This window comes from Sebastes umbrosus, chromosome 2 (genome assembly GCF_015220745.1).
Source record: "Sebastes umbrosus isolate fSebUmb1 chromosome 2, fSebUmb1.pri, whole genome shotgun sequence".
Classification (NCBI taxonomy): domain Eukaryota; kingdom Metazoa; phylum Chordata; class Actinopteri; order Perciformes; family Sebastidae; genus Sebastes; species Sebastes umbrosus.
This window is the reverse complement of record NC_051270.1, coordinates 39,670,921-39,689,246: the sequence shown is the minus strand read 5'-3', so window position 1 is coordinate 39,689,246 and position 18,326 is coordinate 39,670,921. Positions and strand designations below refer to the sequence as shown.

Below are 18,326 nucleotides of genomic sequence, written 5' to 3'. Positions count from 1 at the left end.
TATTTTTCCTGTCATTCAAATTGAGAGGAACGGCTGATTAGTTTAGATAAAATGAGCCGAGAAAACCGGGTCAGTTGTCCTGGATGTAAATGAAGATATTAACTCTTGATTATTGACACCTTTAGCACAAGCATTGACGCTCGCAGCTACATAAGTAGCATTCATTAGTGAAACTTTATTACGAGCTACCTGTCAAGAAAATATAACAGCCACCTCACTAATGGTTCAAATAAAACACAACACCACAGCACAAAGAGACAACTATGGAAAAACCTGGGAAATAGGACCGTCACGACAAATATTTCAGTACGAAGCCTCGTTTTGATCCGCTGTTTGTCATTTGTGTGCTTTTTTTAAATCCAGCTAAATAGAAAAAAATTAGAGAAAGTAGGCCTTCAACCGAGTGCATTAACGCGCAAGAGAGTAAAAAGCATCCTGTGCTCCTCTCACATCGCTACTTCTACCTGTTTGGATTATTCTGTCAGTTTGTGAATAAACAATGGACTATGTTACACTACGCAGGCTGAGCAGGGACAACAACTGGTGAGTGAAACATCCACATTTAGTCTTATTAACTTTAATTGTAGTTATGAAGAAATCAGTCAGACTGTTAGATTAATGTGTTGTTTAACTCCCTGTTTACTGGATCTCAGCATACCTGTCTGTGGGCGTATTTTGACATCTGGCACGAGCTAGAACGCACGGCAGGCCTGAGGAGTTACCTGTAGCCTACAGTACCTCCTCAATTTCACTACTGAGGAGTTATATGTAGCCTACAGTACCTCCACATTTCACTACAGAAACCATAATAAGGCCTGAGGAGTTATCTCTAGCCTACAGTACCTCCTCATTTCACTACTGAGGAGTTATCTGTAGCCTACAGTACCTCCACATTTCACTACAGAAACCATAATAAGGTGGCAGCTGGCTGGAGAAGATCGCTAGATAACACCCTACTTGCTCTTGGCTATATCGTATGTTATTTCCAGTAAATATCACAATATAAAACGTGTGTTTTCTGATTAAAAGTAGGCTACAAACGTAGGAAGATAACAAGTACTACTAACCCATCTTTTAAGTGGTTAGTCTCCAGCTGCAGTCTGATCTGGAGCTCATAGCTGACATGTACGTGGTTATGTTTACATGACGTAAACAGAAGTGCAGATTTAACGGATTCACTGTGGACAGAGAGCGTCAGATGGCGCGATGCCAGCGCGATATTCGGACGCTCACGTCCAGTTAGGACACGATGTTAGTTTATAATCTCTTCTTGTGGACATACCAGCATGTGTATGTGTCCGTAGCGAGCCTGTGCGCATAAGTGACAGTATGTAAACACCTCTGTCAGTTAATTTCTTTCATGAAACATGATAATGTTGAATATACACGTAATAAAGGCTGTATGAGGTGAAAAAAATGCCTCCCCTGTCAAAGCTGATTGCCCGTCCGCCCCTAACACTCTGGAGCAGACCCTGAGCCTATTAGCAACATTTTCTCTTCCATCTCTCTAATAGTTTAACCTATAGTAAACATTTTCTCTCCATCTCTTCTAATAGTTTAGCGTGAGCTGTGAGCTCACCGCAGCAGCAGCCGTTATTACTATGGTTAGCAGAAGGCTATGCTAAACTATTAGCAACATTTTCTCTCCATCTGTGAAACGCTTGCAGATATTGTTAGCTCGCTATAGCCACGAATCAGTTTGTCATCTCAATTGTATGTGAAATTGATTTTGCACCCAACAACACAGCAAGATGACATTTCTGATGTGTATATTTCTCTACTATTCTGAGATGATTCGTGTTTGCCTCCAGTCTTTCTTTTGATTTGCCTCCAGCTAATTTGTGACATAATCATGACGTCGGCACGAAGAAAAGTGTCTATGAGGATTTGTAATATCATGTGTAGACATTAAGGGTTTCCTTGTGTCATGTAGGGGAGGCAGATACCGATACCCGATACTGGCATCGGTATCGGTGGCTGGGTCGATGCAGTACTGTACCAAGATCTTCTGATATCAGATTTGTGTTGAAAATGAAACATACACACAGTCCTGATGCAATGATGAACGTGTGTGTGTGTGTGTGTTGTGCGTGTGTGTGTGCGTGTGTGTGTGTGTGTGTGTGTGTGTGTGGTGTTGAGACATGAGCTGAACCTGTTCTCTTGCTGGAACAGGGAACAGGCAGGTGATGATGGCTGGACGGAGAACTGTTTCTGGGGCTGACTGAGCGGACACATGTCCTTCAGACTGTAGATGAAAACCGCTTGCTCCTATCACACAAACACACACATACAAATATTATACAATAATGAAAAAACACATTTTGCGTAAACTCCAGAAATACATCGTTATTATTACACATAATGCTTCTCAAGGTTCCTTTCAAGACTTGGGAGATGTTCAGAGATGATATTAGTCTCATGTCTGTGTGTTATGAATTGGAGCTGGAGTCACATATGGTTAGCCTAGGGAAAACAGCTAGCTTGGCTTTGTGCATAATTTAAAAAAAAATCAGCTACCAACTGCTTCTAAAATTCACTTATTAAAGGTCCCATATTGTAAAAAGTGACATTTTCATGGCTTTTATGTTATAAAGCAGGTTCAAGTTCTATATTAATACTATGAAAGTATTGAAATGCTTAATCCACAGAGATACACACAGCCCGTATTTCAGAAAACATGAGCTTTTGAAAACAAGCCGTCAGGAGTTTCTGTCCATTTGTGATGTCACAAATCACAATATTTAGACCATTTCAAAGTTTTTAAATGTAAACAATCTAAGATGGGTCCCAGTTTATTTCCTGTTGCAGTGGATGTGAATGACATCGCTGACAGGAAGTACACAGGGACCCAAGCTGTTGCTAGCAACGCAATTCCTTTGCAATTGAAATGTACTATAAACGGAGTGTTTCAGGACAGAGGGCAAATACAGGTATATTCAAGCAGACAGCATGAGGAAAAAAAAGTTTTTTTTAAACATTAAAATATGTAAACATGTTCTAGTAGAAACCCCAAATACAAGTATGAACCTGAAAATGAGCATGATATGTCACGTTTAACCACGCTGTACTCGTTTGTTTATCTTAATAACACTTGAATCAAGTTGATGTACCTTCATGATCCACACTGTTGAAAGCACTTATTGTGAGTCGCTTTGGATAAGCGTCCGCTAAATGAACGTGATATAATGTAATATTTAAGTCATCTGAACATACACGATGAGTGTAAGCCATCACATGAGTTGACATGATAGCCTTTCAATCTCATACACAGCACCAGTCTGTGCTCTATTTACTCTGTCCCCTTCTCCCTCAGAACCTTTTCATAAAACCTTTATGTTACAAAGAAAAACAACAACTCTCCAAAGAAGTTTAAAAATATCAGATTACTACATAGCCAACAGACGGCGTTCAGAGCGCTCACTGCTCCAGCGTGTTAGAGCATTAATGTCCTAATGTCGCTGCCAACTGTAAAAAAATACAGTGCGGGTAGCTTTTCGACAGTTCATAGAACAAATGAGTGCCATACTCCTTAGACAATTAGAAAAATCCAAAGAGTCAATTTGCCAACATGAATTCTGCAAGGTTCCTGGGAAGCTGCACTATTGTGGCTCATACCTAACTTTGGGAGAAAGAGTTGCAAAACACCACTAGAGCTTTGATTTTCTGCCTGAACCCAATTGGGCCCGACCAGGCTGTATTCTCAAAATTGTCCTGGTTTGATTCAGGCCGGGTTTGCACCAACTTCCCAGTGTTTTTTGTTTGTTTTTAATGCAGACCTTATAGTCTGTGTAATGTCTTGAATGATCTATAGGCTGTGTTGGTATCAAACCATTATAACTAATACAAAATGTTGAGAATAAAACAAAACATCAGAATTAGGGGGTCATTTGGTCACATACTGTACAATCTCTGTTTAATATAAAATGGCAATGACATATGATATATATTTTTGGGCTGTGCTGAACATTCAGTATGATTAAGTGCTGTCGGAGACAGTGGAAATTGAGGTTTTTAAATTGGGCTCAGGCTGTTCTAAAGCTGCCAGCTCTAAACGCCAGGTGTAGTGGCCAGGTCATCTTACATACTGATCTGAAAAACTGAAACAAAGTACTGTGCAGAAATAACATGTTTGCATGAAAATGGTGAATTTCAAGTGGTGTTGGCTGAGGTGGTGCGTACTGTACCTCAGTGGCCATACCACAGAATGTTACCCATCTTCATCTGACAGCTGATCCTGGCTGCCTGCACAGACATTCTCTTCACCTCCAACCTGGCCCTTCTCCACATTCACCACACTGTAGCTCCTACACAACACACAAGTACACAAGGCAGAAGATTTAAGGGTTTAAGCATGGATGTTAAAAATAAAGCAGAATATTAAAGCTGTCTGCCACACTCCCATTCTCCTCAACCTGCCTGTCTCAGCTCAACCATCCCCCCCTCCCTTGGTTCCTACAATAAAGCCTTCATCTGCATTTGGGTCCACCTGCACCACTCACAACAGCAGGGCTGTAATCCCCAGTAAACAGAGTAGAAGTGAGTAGAAGTTGTTAACCGGACACAAATAAGACGCCCTGGCCATCTAACCATCTACGAGAGGAGAATGGAATTTGTTCAACTGGGCAAGTTTTTAATTATTCTTTTACGTAAGCTAGTATTGGGCAATGTTTCATGTTGTCAGGAGACAAAGACAAGCATTCTGAGAAGTCTGCGAAGACCAAAACAGCGGAACCAGCTGATCAATCATGTGAGATAAAGCTGAAGTAGGGCGAGATTGGAGCAAATGTGATTAAGAAAAGTTTTATTTTATGAAACGGTCCGCTATAATCCTGACAGTAGTAATATGAAACAGGTAACCTGAAAAAAAAATCATGTTCCTCTATGTCCTCCGGTGCTCCTAACGGCATCTGATAGATTTCACAGACCGGAGGAAAACAAGCAGTAAGAGCTGATCTGAGGTCTGCTGTCCATCTGCTGTCTATGAGAGCCGGCTTGTCAATCACTCGCAAAACTCCGACCAAACTGTCAAACTAGTCAGCGCTGATCAAATATGAATCAATATTCTGTTACGTTAATGCCTATTTCTCTCCTCAGATGTTCTCAGAATCATCTTGTAGTGCAACGGTTTTAGCTGTAGAATGGAGAAAGTTTGTGACGCCGCCGCCATTGTGAAATCTGGTGAAGGAACGCCAAGTTTCGGTCACATGACCGGAGCACAGCCAATAGGAACAATCTCTCAATGAAATGACCTGTGATTGGTCAAAAGTCTCCCGTCACAGGCTGGATTTTCTAAAGCCTGAAAACAGAGCCATGAGGAGGAGCAGAAGTCTAGTTTTCTCTCAGAACACTTGAATTACAATATGCTGGAAGGTTATTATAATGACGTTTGCCCATGATGCCAAACACATATACTGCCTACTGAAGCTTTAAATGTTTCGCTATTGCAGAACTTATTCTGCAAAAGGCATTTCCATAATCATTTAGCGCACAAAACTCTTTTCAACAAAGGTAAGAAACCACCTCAGTGAGCGTAAACTTTTAACAATCAAGGAAACTTCCTTGAATTTTGCCATTTCATAAAGCTTTTCAATGCAATACTTCAAAAATGTGCATGAAATATGTGAATGGAAACACGGCTAATGAAAAATAGTTTTCTCTTCTTCTTCCACCTCTTTCACTTTGCTGACCGTTTGCAAACAGGTAAATGGACCGGGCGCGCCCTCATTTAGTTAAGGAGTGTGGCTAGACCAGCTTAGTGTGGATGGAAGGCCAAAAACTAAAAGAAGAATGACTTCTATCTGCGTTAGTATGGACATTGTTTAAATGACTGGAGGTCATTTAAACAACTGCCTCCCAGAGCCAGTTCCCAGAGTCCTGAGGTCTAGTGGAGGGGCAGTGGGAAGTCGGGGGAGGGGAGCTAGACAAGGTCTCATCAAGTGAAGGGGTTAACGGCAGGAAGAAGTCTACGGGAGTCAGCAGCAGGTAATTAACCCACCTGTATGAAGGGATGAAAGCTGCTTTTATTGGACAGAGATTACCTGGAATCCTGCTGCCACAACACGAAAACAATAGAGCTGTTAGATCAGACCCACGGGAGTCAGGATTACTGTGGGCTGTATAAGCATCTAAGGGCGCGTTTCACACCAGCCTTTGTTTAGTCCCGGTTGAACCGAAACCCTGGAGCGTTTACCCCCTTGTGTGGTTCGTTTGGGTTGGTGTGAACGCAGGAATTGATCCCTGGTGTGGACCAAACACACCACTCCCTGGTCTGCTGCCTCGAAGGGGTGGTCTCGGGTCCGCTGTCAAGTGAACTCTGGAGGCGTTCATTTCTGGTGTGAACACCATTCAAACCAATCACAGGAAACGTACCATTTAATGCCTCATTTTATGGGTTAAAATAACGTTTTCTTTTTCTGTTTTGGTTGCCGGTGGCTATTAGCGCGTTTGCTGGCAATTTGTCGAGTGGTAGGGGGACAAACCTGGACTCACGACGAAGTGAGATGCCTCCTTAACATATGGGCTGAAGATGATGACAGTGTCTTCCTCAAAACGCCTGCATTAAAGGTCCCATATCGTGTTCATTTTCAAGTTCATACTTGTATTTTGTGTTTCTACTAGAACATGTTTACATGCTGTAATGTTAAAAAAACAACTTTATTTTCCTCATACTGTCTGCCTGAATATACCTGTATATACCCTCTGTCTGAAACACTCCGTTTTAGTGCATTTCAACGGAACAGTTTGGGTCCATGTTTACTTCCTGTCAGCTGATGACATTCACATCCACTGCAATCAGGAATAAACTGGGACACATTTAGAATGTTTACGTTTAAAACCGTGTAATGGTCTAAATATTGTATATTTGTGACATCACAAATGGACAGAAATCCTGACGGCTTGTTTCAAACGCACAATTTCTGAATACGGCTGTGTGTATTTCTCTATATATTGAGCACTTTGATACTTTCACAGTATTTTTTAAAGCACTTAAACCTGCTTTATCATATAAAAGACATGAAAATCTCACTTTACAATATGGGACCTTTAACAGCATTTTGAGAATGCAGGACTGTGGGCTTTGACTCATGCCCACATACTGTATTTATCAAATCAATCACATAGCAGTTTCCCTCACCTTTTTAATATGATACATTATTGTTGTCAGGGTGAAGAAAGACCTGCAGAGACACTTATTTTCTACAGAAATCTTAGATAATGACAACGTGGATCTCACTCAATAGATCAAATCAGATTTTTAATAAAACTACAATATCAGTTTACATCAGAGGGCTGGCCCTCAGAATCTGGACCAATCAAGGCATTTTCTCTCTTTCTGTCCATTTCAGTGACATTTATTCATCGAAAGTGCCGTGGTTCGATGCAAATACTATATAGTAATAATTCATAATAGTTATCATGTAGTTTAAATGTGTGCAGAACACTCAAAGTAGGACAGGTTACTGAAGAGAAAAAAAACAAAACAAGAAATGTATGACTGAGAAGAATGTTATGAGCAGACTAAAAAGTTGAGACAAACCTGTTGTCCTTGTCTCCGTTCCAGAACACAGCGCTGTGTCCCTGCAGGAAGAGCTGCGAGTGGCTGTCACAGGACAACATATACCTGAGGCAGGGGAAGCTGGGCTCCTGCATCTGCCTCACACACAGCGTGGCCACCGGCCTCTGCACACACACACACACACACACACACACACACACACACACACACACACACACACACACACACACACACACAGACACAGAGACACAGAGGGTACAGTAACTGCTGATGTTTTCTGAAGACAAGAACTTATATCATTACACTTAATCACCACTCACTGCTTCCTGCTCAGTCAAACCTTTGGAGCTGCAGTGCAACTGGTTCAGCAACAATTGCACCACTACTTGATAAAACTGAAACATTATTGTGCCTTAACTTAACTTAACTTATGGGGTCAGTCTGTTTTTGTCTGTTGTCTAGTTTATTAGGGATGCACAGATACCACTTTTTTTTCAGACCGAGTACAAGTATTTACATTTGGGTACTCGCCGATACCGAGTACCGATACGAGTACTTCTCTGTGCCAAAAGACCCTCGTTAACAGCCAGCTGGAGGGTGTGAAAGACACACGGCAGGCTGGGGAGTCCCGCATACGAGGCGGTGCACCGCGACCGGCTCAAGGTCGGCTTGGAAAGGCTCGGGGCGAAGGTGGCTCGCGGCCGCAGCTTTACAGCGCTCCCCGCCCAGACCTCGCCGCACCGTGGACAAAGGGCTCGCCCGCCGGGGAGAGATGGGGCTCTCGGTGCGACTGTCGACCGGTCCGCCCCAACCGCGTCGTGCTGCGGCCAACCTTTCCCGTCTTATAACACGGACCAAGGAGTCTAACGCACGCACGAGTCAGAGGGTGCAAGCAAAACCCTCTTGCGCAATGAAAGTGAGGGCCGGCGTGCGCACCACCGGCCCGTCTCGCCCGCACCACCGGCCCGTCTCGCCCGCACCGTCGGGGAGGTGGAGCGTGAGGAACTGAAAGATGGTGACGAGAGGTTAACGTCACGCTGCTGTAAAGTGGTATCGGTGCCGTTGTATCGGAGCCGTTTTGTGAGTACGAGTACATGAGCACAGTATCGGACCCGATACCCGATACTGCTATCGGTATCAGTGCATCCCTATAGTTTATATTATATTTTATGTATTTCTAGGATTATTTTACCAGTTTTCTCACAATTTGGAATGTTAAGTTCCTTTTGCATGGCAGTCCTTGTGTTATCTGCTAATACTGTTGTACTGCTGTTGCCAGTCACTTTTTTTTTTTACCTGCCATTGAGGAGCTACACTGGGAGGGTGTATTGCATATAAGTTTCACAATGTCCCATTTGACAAGGGCATGATCTCTCACAGGCTTCCCACCCGCAAACATGAACAGTTTTGTTCTGACCCTAACCCCAACCCTGGGTTTTTTGTGATGGTGGATCAGACTTTTCCAGTTTGTTTGTTAATGTCTTTTCATGGGTCTCTAGCTCTACCACGACCCTAACCACACCGTGAGAAGTACAGTGAATCAGTCGATTTCCTTACAAAGCAGAGCAAACTGGGAAACTTGTGTGTTTTTGTTCAATCACTGTGTCCGCCAAATAAAATAGTGTGAGGCTCACCTTCTCGGGCTTGGTGTCCCAGCATTCAGTCAGCAAACTCTGGAGGCAGCAGAACTGAACTTTCTCTGGACTGCCCAGCACCGGCCGAATGCCTTTGGAGAGCTTCTTTGCTATCTGAAGCTGGTGGTGTCCAAGCACTGGCCTCCGCCCCGACAGCAGCTCATACAGCACCATACCATAGGAGAACATGTCCACCTTTAGGTGCGGATGATGAGAGAAAAAACAAGGAACATCAAGGTCAGGTTCTTCTCTTAAAAATCCGTCGGCCTGCTGGCGGGCCCTGCCACTATTCTGTCTTTCAGGGGCTGTAGTGGCTCAGTTTTAGAGCTAGTGTGAAGATACATACCGTATGAAACTAGATGACTTAAGGAATCCATTGGTACCGACAATGTCATGTTAGCTTGTCAGGAAGGAGGCTAAATGCTCCAAAGTTAAGCTGAATTTTGGCAAGGAAAAACTGGCATGACCATTTTCAAAGGGGTCCCTTGACCTCTGACCTCAAGAAATGTGAATGTAAATGGGTTCTATGGGTACCCACGAGTCTCCCCTTTACAGACATGCCCACTTTATGATATATCACATGCAGGTTTTTGGCAAAGAAACGTGCAGTATTTTGCATGCAGCATACATGTGTTATTTTAACCTATTCTAAAAATGTGTAATTGAATATTTCTGCATACTGGGGGTCCCTAAAACAGTCTTGGAATCGCACAATTGGGTATCACTGTAAAGCTGAGACTGTGTGGATTCAATGATGCACCATTGTATCATGACTACAAAACCTGACTTCACTGTATAAAATGACCTGTGTGACCTCTAGGATAATCACCAGCCTCATGAAACTTTACAGCCACAAACTAGAGACCTAGAGCATTCAGAGGATGGATGGATCAAATAGAGACCTAGAGCATTCAGAGGATGGATGGATCAGACTAGAGACCTAGAGCATTCAGAGTATGGATGGATCAGACTAGAGACCTAGAGCATATCCAGAGGATGGATGTTCAAACTAGAGACCTAGAGCATTCAGAGGATGGATGGATCAGACTAGAGACCTAGAGCATGTCAGAGGATGGATAGATCAAACTAGAGGACCTAGAGCATTCAGAGAATGGATGGATCAAACTAGAGACCTAGAGGCATTCAGAGGATGGATGTTCAAACTAGAGACTAGAGCATTCAGAGGATGGATGGATCAGACTAGAGACCTAGAGCATTCAGAGAATGGATGGATCAAACTAGAGACCTAGAGCATTCAGAGAATGGATGTTCAAACTAGAGACCTAGAGCATTCAGAGGATGGATGGATCAGACTGAGACCTAGAGCATTCAGAGGATGATGGATCAAACTAGAGACCTAGAGCATTCAGAGAATGGATGGATCAAACTAGAGACCTAGAGCATTCAGAGGATGATGGATCAAACTAGAGACCTAGAGCATTCAGAAGATGGATGGATCAAACTAGAGACCTAGAGCATTCAGAGGATGGATGGATCAAACTAGATACCTAGAGCATTCAGAGGATGGATGGATCAGACTAGAGACCTAGAGCATTCAAGGATGGATGGATCAAACTAGAGACCTAGGAGCATTCAGAAGATGGATGGATCAACTAGAGACCTAGAGCATTCAGAGGATGGATGGATCAAACTAGATACCTAGAGCATTCAGAGGATGGATGGATCAGACTAGAGACCTAGAGCATTCAGAGGATGGATGGATCAGACGGGAGAACCTAGAGCAATCAGAGAATGGATGACTTTCTTAGGTTTCTGCAGAAATATCCAAATGTCAAAAATGTTTGATTGACCATGGCCTTGGTGTCTTAATGTGGTATGTTGGAGGGATTTTTGATCATTTTTTATCAATTCTCGAGTCGTAAAAAATGGTTAAATTTTGACACACAGTGCTGAGCTGCATCTCAAATTTATCTTCAGGTTCCCGGCTTTCAGATGATGTACACCACTTCTACTGTTAACCTACTATCTCTCCCTAAATATCCCTTGCCCCCCCCACCCTACCCCTCTAAATAGGGGGCAGAATGGTAAGTAATAAGACTTCCAATCAGCCTTGGATTTAAATGAGAATGTGGCTGGTTATGTAATACATGTCAGGAATGTAGATGAAATGGATAGTAAGACAAAGATGAAACTGAAATGAGAAAACAATAACATGCAATAATAGTAAGTCATGAGGCCAGAATTTTTTTTTGAAGTTTAAACTATAATCCTTCATTAAGCAGCAGGGGGCTATGGGTGAGGAGGGGAATGATTGCTTGACTTTTACTGATAATGACAATGGAGGACACCGATTGACCGATACACCACAGCAACACAAATCTGGCTTATCCTGGTCTCCTCGTATCTTCTGGAGCTTATTCATCTTATACACTCAGGGCTCAAAGTGCCTTGTTTTTCCCTCTTGTTTGCAATTGACTCCAAATAGTACATTTGTTCATTAAAGGGACTGTTTGTAACTTCTTACACGTATAAATCATTCCGGGTCGGTGTCCTTGCGCACTCGCGTGTGGGCTACACTGTTCAGACTCAGACTGCAACACAACTACAGTGAAGCACCAAAAACCTCTTGGTTGTATTTAGTGAAGCCCGTCTGTTAAACCGTGTTGGCCGCGGTCGGAGGACCGGGGGAGACCGTAGCTTTGGTCTCTAGGACCAGAGTCTCTGCTGTACTCTGCTCCTCTGCTTGCCTTCACTCACACACCGCGCTCGTTCTCACTCTTTCGTTCCACTCTCACGTGCATGCGCGCACACTCCACACTGCAGAAGAGTTAGTTTAGCTCTGAGAATATATAGTGAATGTACAGTGACGTTTGTGCAGAAATAACTGCTGCAGCTCCTCCAGACCAACAGAGGTTTCCCGTGTCTTGTGAAGTGACGGGGCTCCGCAGAGAGAAACGTTATCGTCTCAGACCAAAACTCCGGTGTCTCCCCTGTTCCCTCCGGCCGCGGTCGGGAGGCTGAGGCAGGAAAAAGCCAACACTAGGATCAGCATTGATTCATGAGAGACCTTCGTCTGGTCAGCTAACATTACTGCCAAGCAGCTGAAATATAGAGTGATATGGTGCTTTTAGCTGACGTGTGTCGCCTCACTGATTTGAGCGATGCTCATTCATGTCTATGTAGAGCGAGCACAAGCGCGAGCAACAGGACGCTGACTTTCGTTGACTTAACGGCCACAGGTGTTGGTGTTAACAAGACATTTCTGATTCTTACAACAGTCCCTTTAAGGATGATTAAAAAAACTCAAAACTTTAATTTTTTTGTTTATAAAGTAAAGACAACTCCAGGTTCTCCCTTCCCCCCTTCTTTCTCATTCATGTTATCCTTGAAACCCATATCTGAGGACTAAAATACCTGAGTGGATTCCTGCTCTGAGTGGTCCACAGATAGTGATTGGGGGACTCAGCCCCTGTGGCACTTCCAGAATAACTGCAGAGGCAAACAGTTGTGCAATGCCAAAAGCACTGAACTACTTCTGTGGTGACATCACTTGGTAGCGACTCCAGATATACTCGAGGACTGTGGTATGCTATGGCGTCACGACGGCTATGGAAAACTCTGGCATAGTCATATAAGGAAGTCCTCCTGACCTCGATCTGACTAGTCTAGCACCTTCTCACTCTTCATTATGTCAACAGTTTTTATCCTCGCTGGAAAGACAAAGAGACTTGATCCTCTCATCCTTGTTAGTGCCACGTAGAACCTCGTTCAGACAGCTACATTTTGTGTTAATATTGGAGGTATTTATGTGGCATGATAAGTTGTATTATATACAGCCGGGTAACAAATGAATGGAGAAAGCTGAATAGTGGAGTGGACTAATGACTAATAGCTAAACACTGAATGGTTTTGAGGAGTATGAAAGTGGCCTTCACAGTAACGACCAATGATAAGACCAACAAACTGAATGCATCACTCAAACCAGACAAACTCTTCCTTAAAAGGGACTGTTTGTAACTTCTAACACGTATAAATAAATCCGGGTCGGTGTCCCATGCGCGCTCGCGTGTGGCTACGCTGTTCAGACTCAGACTCCAACACAAACTACAGTGAAGCACTAATACCTCTTGGTTGTATCTAGTGAAGCCGTCTGTTAAACAGTGTTGGCCGCGGTCGGAGGACGCGGGGGGAGACCGTAGCTTTTGGTCTCCAGGGCCGGAGTCTCTGCTCCTCTGCTCCTCTGCCTGCCTTCACTCACACACCGTGCTCCTTCTCACTCTTTCGCTCCACTTTCAAGTGCATGCGCGCTCACTCCACACTGCAGAAGAGTTAGTTTAGCTCTGAGAATATCTAGTGAATGTACAGTGGACGTTTGTGCAGAAATAACTGCTGCAGCTCCTCCAGACCAACGAGGTTTCCCGGTGTCTTGTGAAGTGACGGGGCTCTGCAGAGAGAAAACGTTATCGTCTCCGAACAAAACTCCGGCGTCTCCCTGTTCCCTCCTGCCGCGGTCGGGAGGCTGAGGCAGGAAAAGCCAACACTAGGATTCAGCATTGATTCATGGGAGACCTTTCGTGCTCAGCTAACAATTACTGCCAAGCAGCTGAAATATAGAGTGCTATTGTGCTTTTAGCTGACGTGTGTCGCCTCACTGTTTTGAGCGATGCTCGTTCATGTCTATGTAGAGCGAGCACAAGCGCGAGCAACAGGACGCTGACTTTTGTTGACTTAACGGCCACAGGTGTTTCTGTTAACAAGACATTTCTAATTCTTACAAACAGTCCCTTTAACCAGATAGCAAATAACAAATCACCTTGACCCAACGATTTCCCCTCTGAATTCTGGTATCTACTTTCCCCACTATCCTACAGAATGACATTACAAATAAACAATACAACTTGACACAGCTGCTATATCAGTGCTACTGAAAAGAAATAAAGACCCTACACTGCTCCATCCAGTTATTGGCCGTTATTTTCGCTGAACAGACTTGAAAACTATTACTAAACTGTAGGCAAGATGAGGAGGCTTCTGAGATCTTACACCTCTAGCGGTGGAATGAATGGAGGAGGCTCGGGGTCAAAAGTACAGAATCGTAAATCTTTCAGAGGTGGGATCAAAATAAGTCAGAATCGCTGAGTTTGCAAGAAAATAATGAGTTTTTGGGCATTCTGCCCACCGAGGGTAAAGAACATGAAGGAGAATTGTGAATGAAGCTCATGGTATATAAGGAGGACTGGTTTGTCATGTAGGTCAGTCCTCCTTTCGAACCGACGACTCGTGTTTGTTTTTGGTGACAGAAAATAAACGCTTTGCATCCAGATCTGTTGACGTTCTCTCAACCAATTTTGAACCTGATTTTTGGAGAACTCCAATAGTTTTAATTATTATAACGATAAAAGTGCTGAAGGAGGATGCCCTATCTTTTGCTGGCCCAAGGTCGGGGCATTTTTCTTCAACAATTTACTAACCCAGACTGTTGGGAGTTGTTCTGGTTTAATTATCCTCGGTCTCCTTTTTTTCAGGTTCTGGAAGGTTTGCCTTGGTGTTTGTTTCAGGTTGGGTCCAAAAAGTTTGGACTTGATTTGTCTAACTCAGACCTGTAGCCACAGTGCCATTTTAGCCAATCATGAGTACAAACATGTGATCAGCATCAAGGCCAATCAAGAGGAGTGCTGATCATTGTTTTGACTTTCATATTGTCTGTTTTCATAATTAGAGCAAACTGTTGTTCCTAAACAGAGATACATTCATGCATCATCTATTAACATATCAACCTCCTAGTGTAGCTATCTGGATAACAATTAACTGCCCAAGATGGCGGATGGCTGCCTCAGTGTGTTAGTGCACTTTGAGTTCTATCATTTTTTTAATTCAGTGTTTTGCTACAGTACCCAGAGCTCTGTCACCAGAGAAGGCAGCATAACGTTACCACGGCGTCTCTAGACTCTTTCACGCCATGTCACATGTGCTCAGCCTGAACCTGCACTCAATCTGTGAGAGAACGGGGCGCCACAATGGCGGACCTGCCAATTCTTGCTGTTCTCTGGCGAATGCCAATGGAGCTGCACGGTGCTGGCTGTGAGCACAGGTCCCACTAGAGGACATCGGGCCCTCATGCCAACCTCATGGAGTCCAAAGCCTTGGGCCAAGAGGTTATGTTTTTCACCAGCGTTGCTTTGTTTTGTTTGTCTGTTTGTCTGTCTGTCCTTCTGTTATCAGGATTGCTCCAAAAGTTCGTGAATGATTTGAACTAATTTTTTTGGAGGGGTGGGGTGTGGCACAATGAACAATCCATTAGATTTTGGTGGCGATCCGGATCATGATCTGGATTCAGGAATGTTTTTAAGGATTCCGATAAGCCAGAGCATTAAGACCACAGGGTATAACACATGCACAGTGTAACGCAGGTATCCGTGGATCGGGGTTACACCTGGATCGGGGTTACACCTGGATTGTGGTTTGCATCTGCTGCCTGCTTGACTCCCACTACTACCATCATTGTTATCAGCCTTTTTATTATTAGTAGTATTGACTTCTGTTATTAGTCCTACTTGTATTAGTTATTACAGCTGCTGTGCTAATTATTGTGGTTGCTGTACATTTTCCTGGGCCACAGCGCATTCCAATGATCTGGGTGGGATCTCTTGTTGGGTCTCTAAACTATAAAGTAGAGTCTAGACCTGCTCTATATAAAAAGCGCCTTGAGATAACTTCTGTTATGGATATAACGCTATATAAAAATAAATTGAATTTAATTAACTGATGACGCGTTGATGACGCGTGACCCAGCTTCCTTCCTTCTGAGAGCAGAGAGATACGTGTGTGGATGTGTGGCGAGGCTGGCTGTCAGCGGTGAGAAAAAACAAAGCGGTAGCTGACGGGATGAGAGACAACGTAGTGTAACAAGGCTGCTGAATGAGAGAGGCATCCGCCGATACGTTACACGGAAACACACCGTGTTAATAACAAGCCACCTCACGGTACCGCCAGCTGTGAGCTAGGATCTGTTTTTAAAGTCAGGCACCTTGGCGGAGGTCTGCGCTCTCCCAGTGCCATTCTAGTTGTTCTATGTGTACACTATCGCCTGTACACTGAATCTGTATTACATTCTTTTGTTTAATAAAAAAAATTAAAGTAATGATAAGAAGTAACAACTAGTGTAAAATAATATGATGTTGTGGGTTGGTTTTCCTCCTGTCCTCCACAATTTTTGGAGTCACCAGCCGCCAGTGGTCCATGCTCTGGCTTGCCAGACCCTAACCCAGGGGTCAGCAACCTTTACTATCAAAAGAGCCATTTTAGGCAAAACAAAAAGTCTGTCTGGAGCCGCAAAACATTTGAGCATTGTGATGAAGGTAACCACAGTTTATAGTCAAAGTATATAGTATATAAGTCTAATGCAGTGAGGGCCAAAGTGGCAAATGTACTACGGAGTATTAGGGCCACATTGAGGGAAAAAACATCTGAGATTTACAGAATAAAGTCATAATATTACGAGAAAAAAGTCATAACTTTACGACTTTTTTCATGTAAACTTACGACTTTATACTCGTAATATTATGACTTTATTCTCGTAATCTCAGATTTTATTTTTTTTTCCTCAATGTGGCCCTAATGTGGCCCTAATGTGGCCCCCTTTGAAGCCTGACAAGATGGCGAAGAGAGACAATCCAGCTGCCGTGCAAAGTCAATTATTATGTTATGCACCAAATCAAGACAAATTCCTTTTATGTGCAAACCTACTTGCAATTAGCTGTTTCTGATTGTGAACAGGATTAAACATGAATTAGTCAAAGCAGGTTTGAAGAATGTGGCCCTGGTGGTACGGGCAGTGCAGACTATTCTGTCATTTATCTATTCTTTTTACCTAATAGACTAAATGAAGTATTAAACACTGTGTATACACATCTCCATACCACACTCTTCATTCATTCATTACATTCCAACTCCACATCCATGTTTTACTTCTTAATCTTGTCACTCAGTAGTGTTGATATCATCCAAGCTTATTAACAAATGGCTTGTAACAGCTTCCTAATAGTGTTACTGTACAGTGTCCAAATCCTCAACCGCCAAACACTTGCACATGTTCCATTTCTTGCCAAGATTCTCGCAGCTGGTAAATAAGTTAACAGCCACGAAGAAGCTGCTTTTCATTTATTTTCCTATTACACTCTTCATTCCTTTCCCGCCTCGCCCCGTCATTTATTCTCTCTGCAGCCGTGTCTGCATCTTATTAGAATAGTTAAACCTCATCAAAAAGTGAAGTAACGGCCAGGAGAGGAGAATGGTGTTTGATTGGCTGAACTTAGTGGATTCTGTGGGAGAGGGGCTGATGAACAGAGGTGGATGCTTACAGATAGTTTTCCTCTGCTCTTTGAAAGCTCTTCCTCTCCAGAGGCAGGGGTCGGTAAAACAGTAAGCCCTAGTAAAGCTAGCCTCCCTGGGGAGAAGAGAGGCCTAGGCCAGCCATTTCAGACCAACTGCTGTGGTCTGATGGGAAGTCAGCAGAGAGAACACGTACTGGCTGAATTCAAATACCATTTACTAAAACACACTCTAGTTATCAGTCAAGAAGGCCCAGAGCAAAATCAATGACCTGTCTTACAGTTTATATGCACAATAATATGACTTTTTTGGCTGGAACCGCAGAAGGCCAGTCCTATACGCAAAAGTCTGTCAGTGACTGAGTGATGAAGTTACAGGACTGGTCGGCCGACTGTTGGAGTTTCCTCATTGGTCGTTGCTCTTTCAAAATGAAAAGGCGGAGAACAGTTCTGTGTTTTCTGGGGAGCGTGTCAGCGGTTCAATGTATCATTACATAGAGCTGTTGTTGTGCATGTGCTGTTGTTTATGTTCGTTTAAGTTACGTTACGTTGTGCTTCGTATTGTGTTTCCGTGCATTCACTCCAAGCTCGAAGAACATTTTCGCCTCGCTTTCCTCCAGAAATAACCACTGCTGCTGCTTTGTACATGTTGAGTAAGTCCCAGATATGTCAGAAAACCAAAACGCCGTTGTGTCTGTGTTCATACGTCCCCGGCGGCGAGCTGTAGTTACATTACTGTATCTGTATCTATCAGCCACACGTCGCTACTGCCCAAAACCCCCACGACAAGCAAACAACCTTTAAAATCCTTGTTTTCTGAACGGAGTTCGGATCGATCAAAGCCAGGCTATGCTAACATTGTAGCTACTCAACATAACGTCATCT

The 18,326-nt window shown here is 43.5% G+C and overlaps 1 protein-coding gene and 1 long non-coding RNA gene across 2 annotated transcripts in view; both read right to left on the bottom strand.

Moving 5' to 3' along the window:
- Nucleotides 1-18,326, bottom strand: part of lrrk1 (leucine-rich repeat kinase 1) — a 115,899-nt gene that overhangs the window by 11,778 nt on the left and 85,795 nt on the right. The window contains 7 exon segments of the mRNA XM_037747324.1: nucleotides 2,153-2,199; nucleotides 2,202-2,268; nucleotides 4,185-4,196; nucleotides 4,198-4,266; nucleotides 4,268-4,304; nucleotides 7,538-7,680; nucleotides 9,151-9,345. Coding sequence (XP_037603252.1) covers nucleotides 2,153-2,199; nucleotides 2,202-2,268; nucleotides 4,185-4,196; nucleotides 4,198-4,266; nucleotides 4,268-4,304; nucleotides 7,538-7,680; nucleotides 9,151-9,345 — 570 coding nt within the window.
- LOC119474946 lies at nucleotides 698-1,507 on the bottom strand. The gene is made up of 3 exons (XR_005203687.1): nucleotides 887-1,507; nucleotides 778-843; nucleotides 698-738 (listed from the first exon to the last, which is right to left on the bottom strand). It is a non-coding gene; the product is annotated as an uncharacterized LOC119474946 (long non-coding RNA).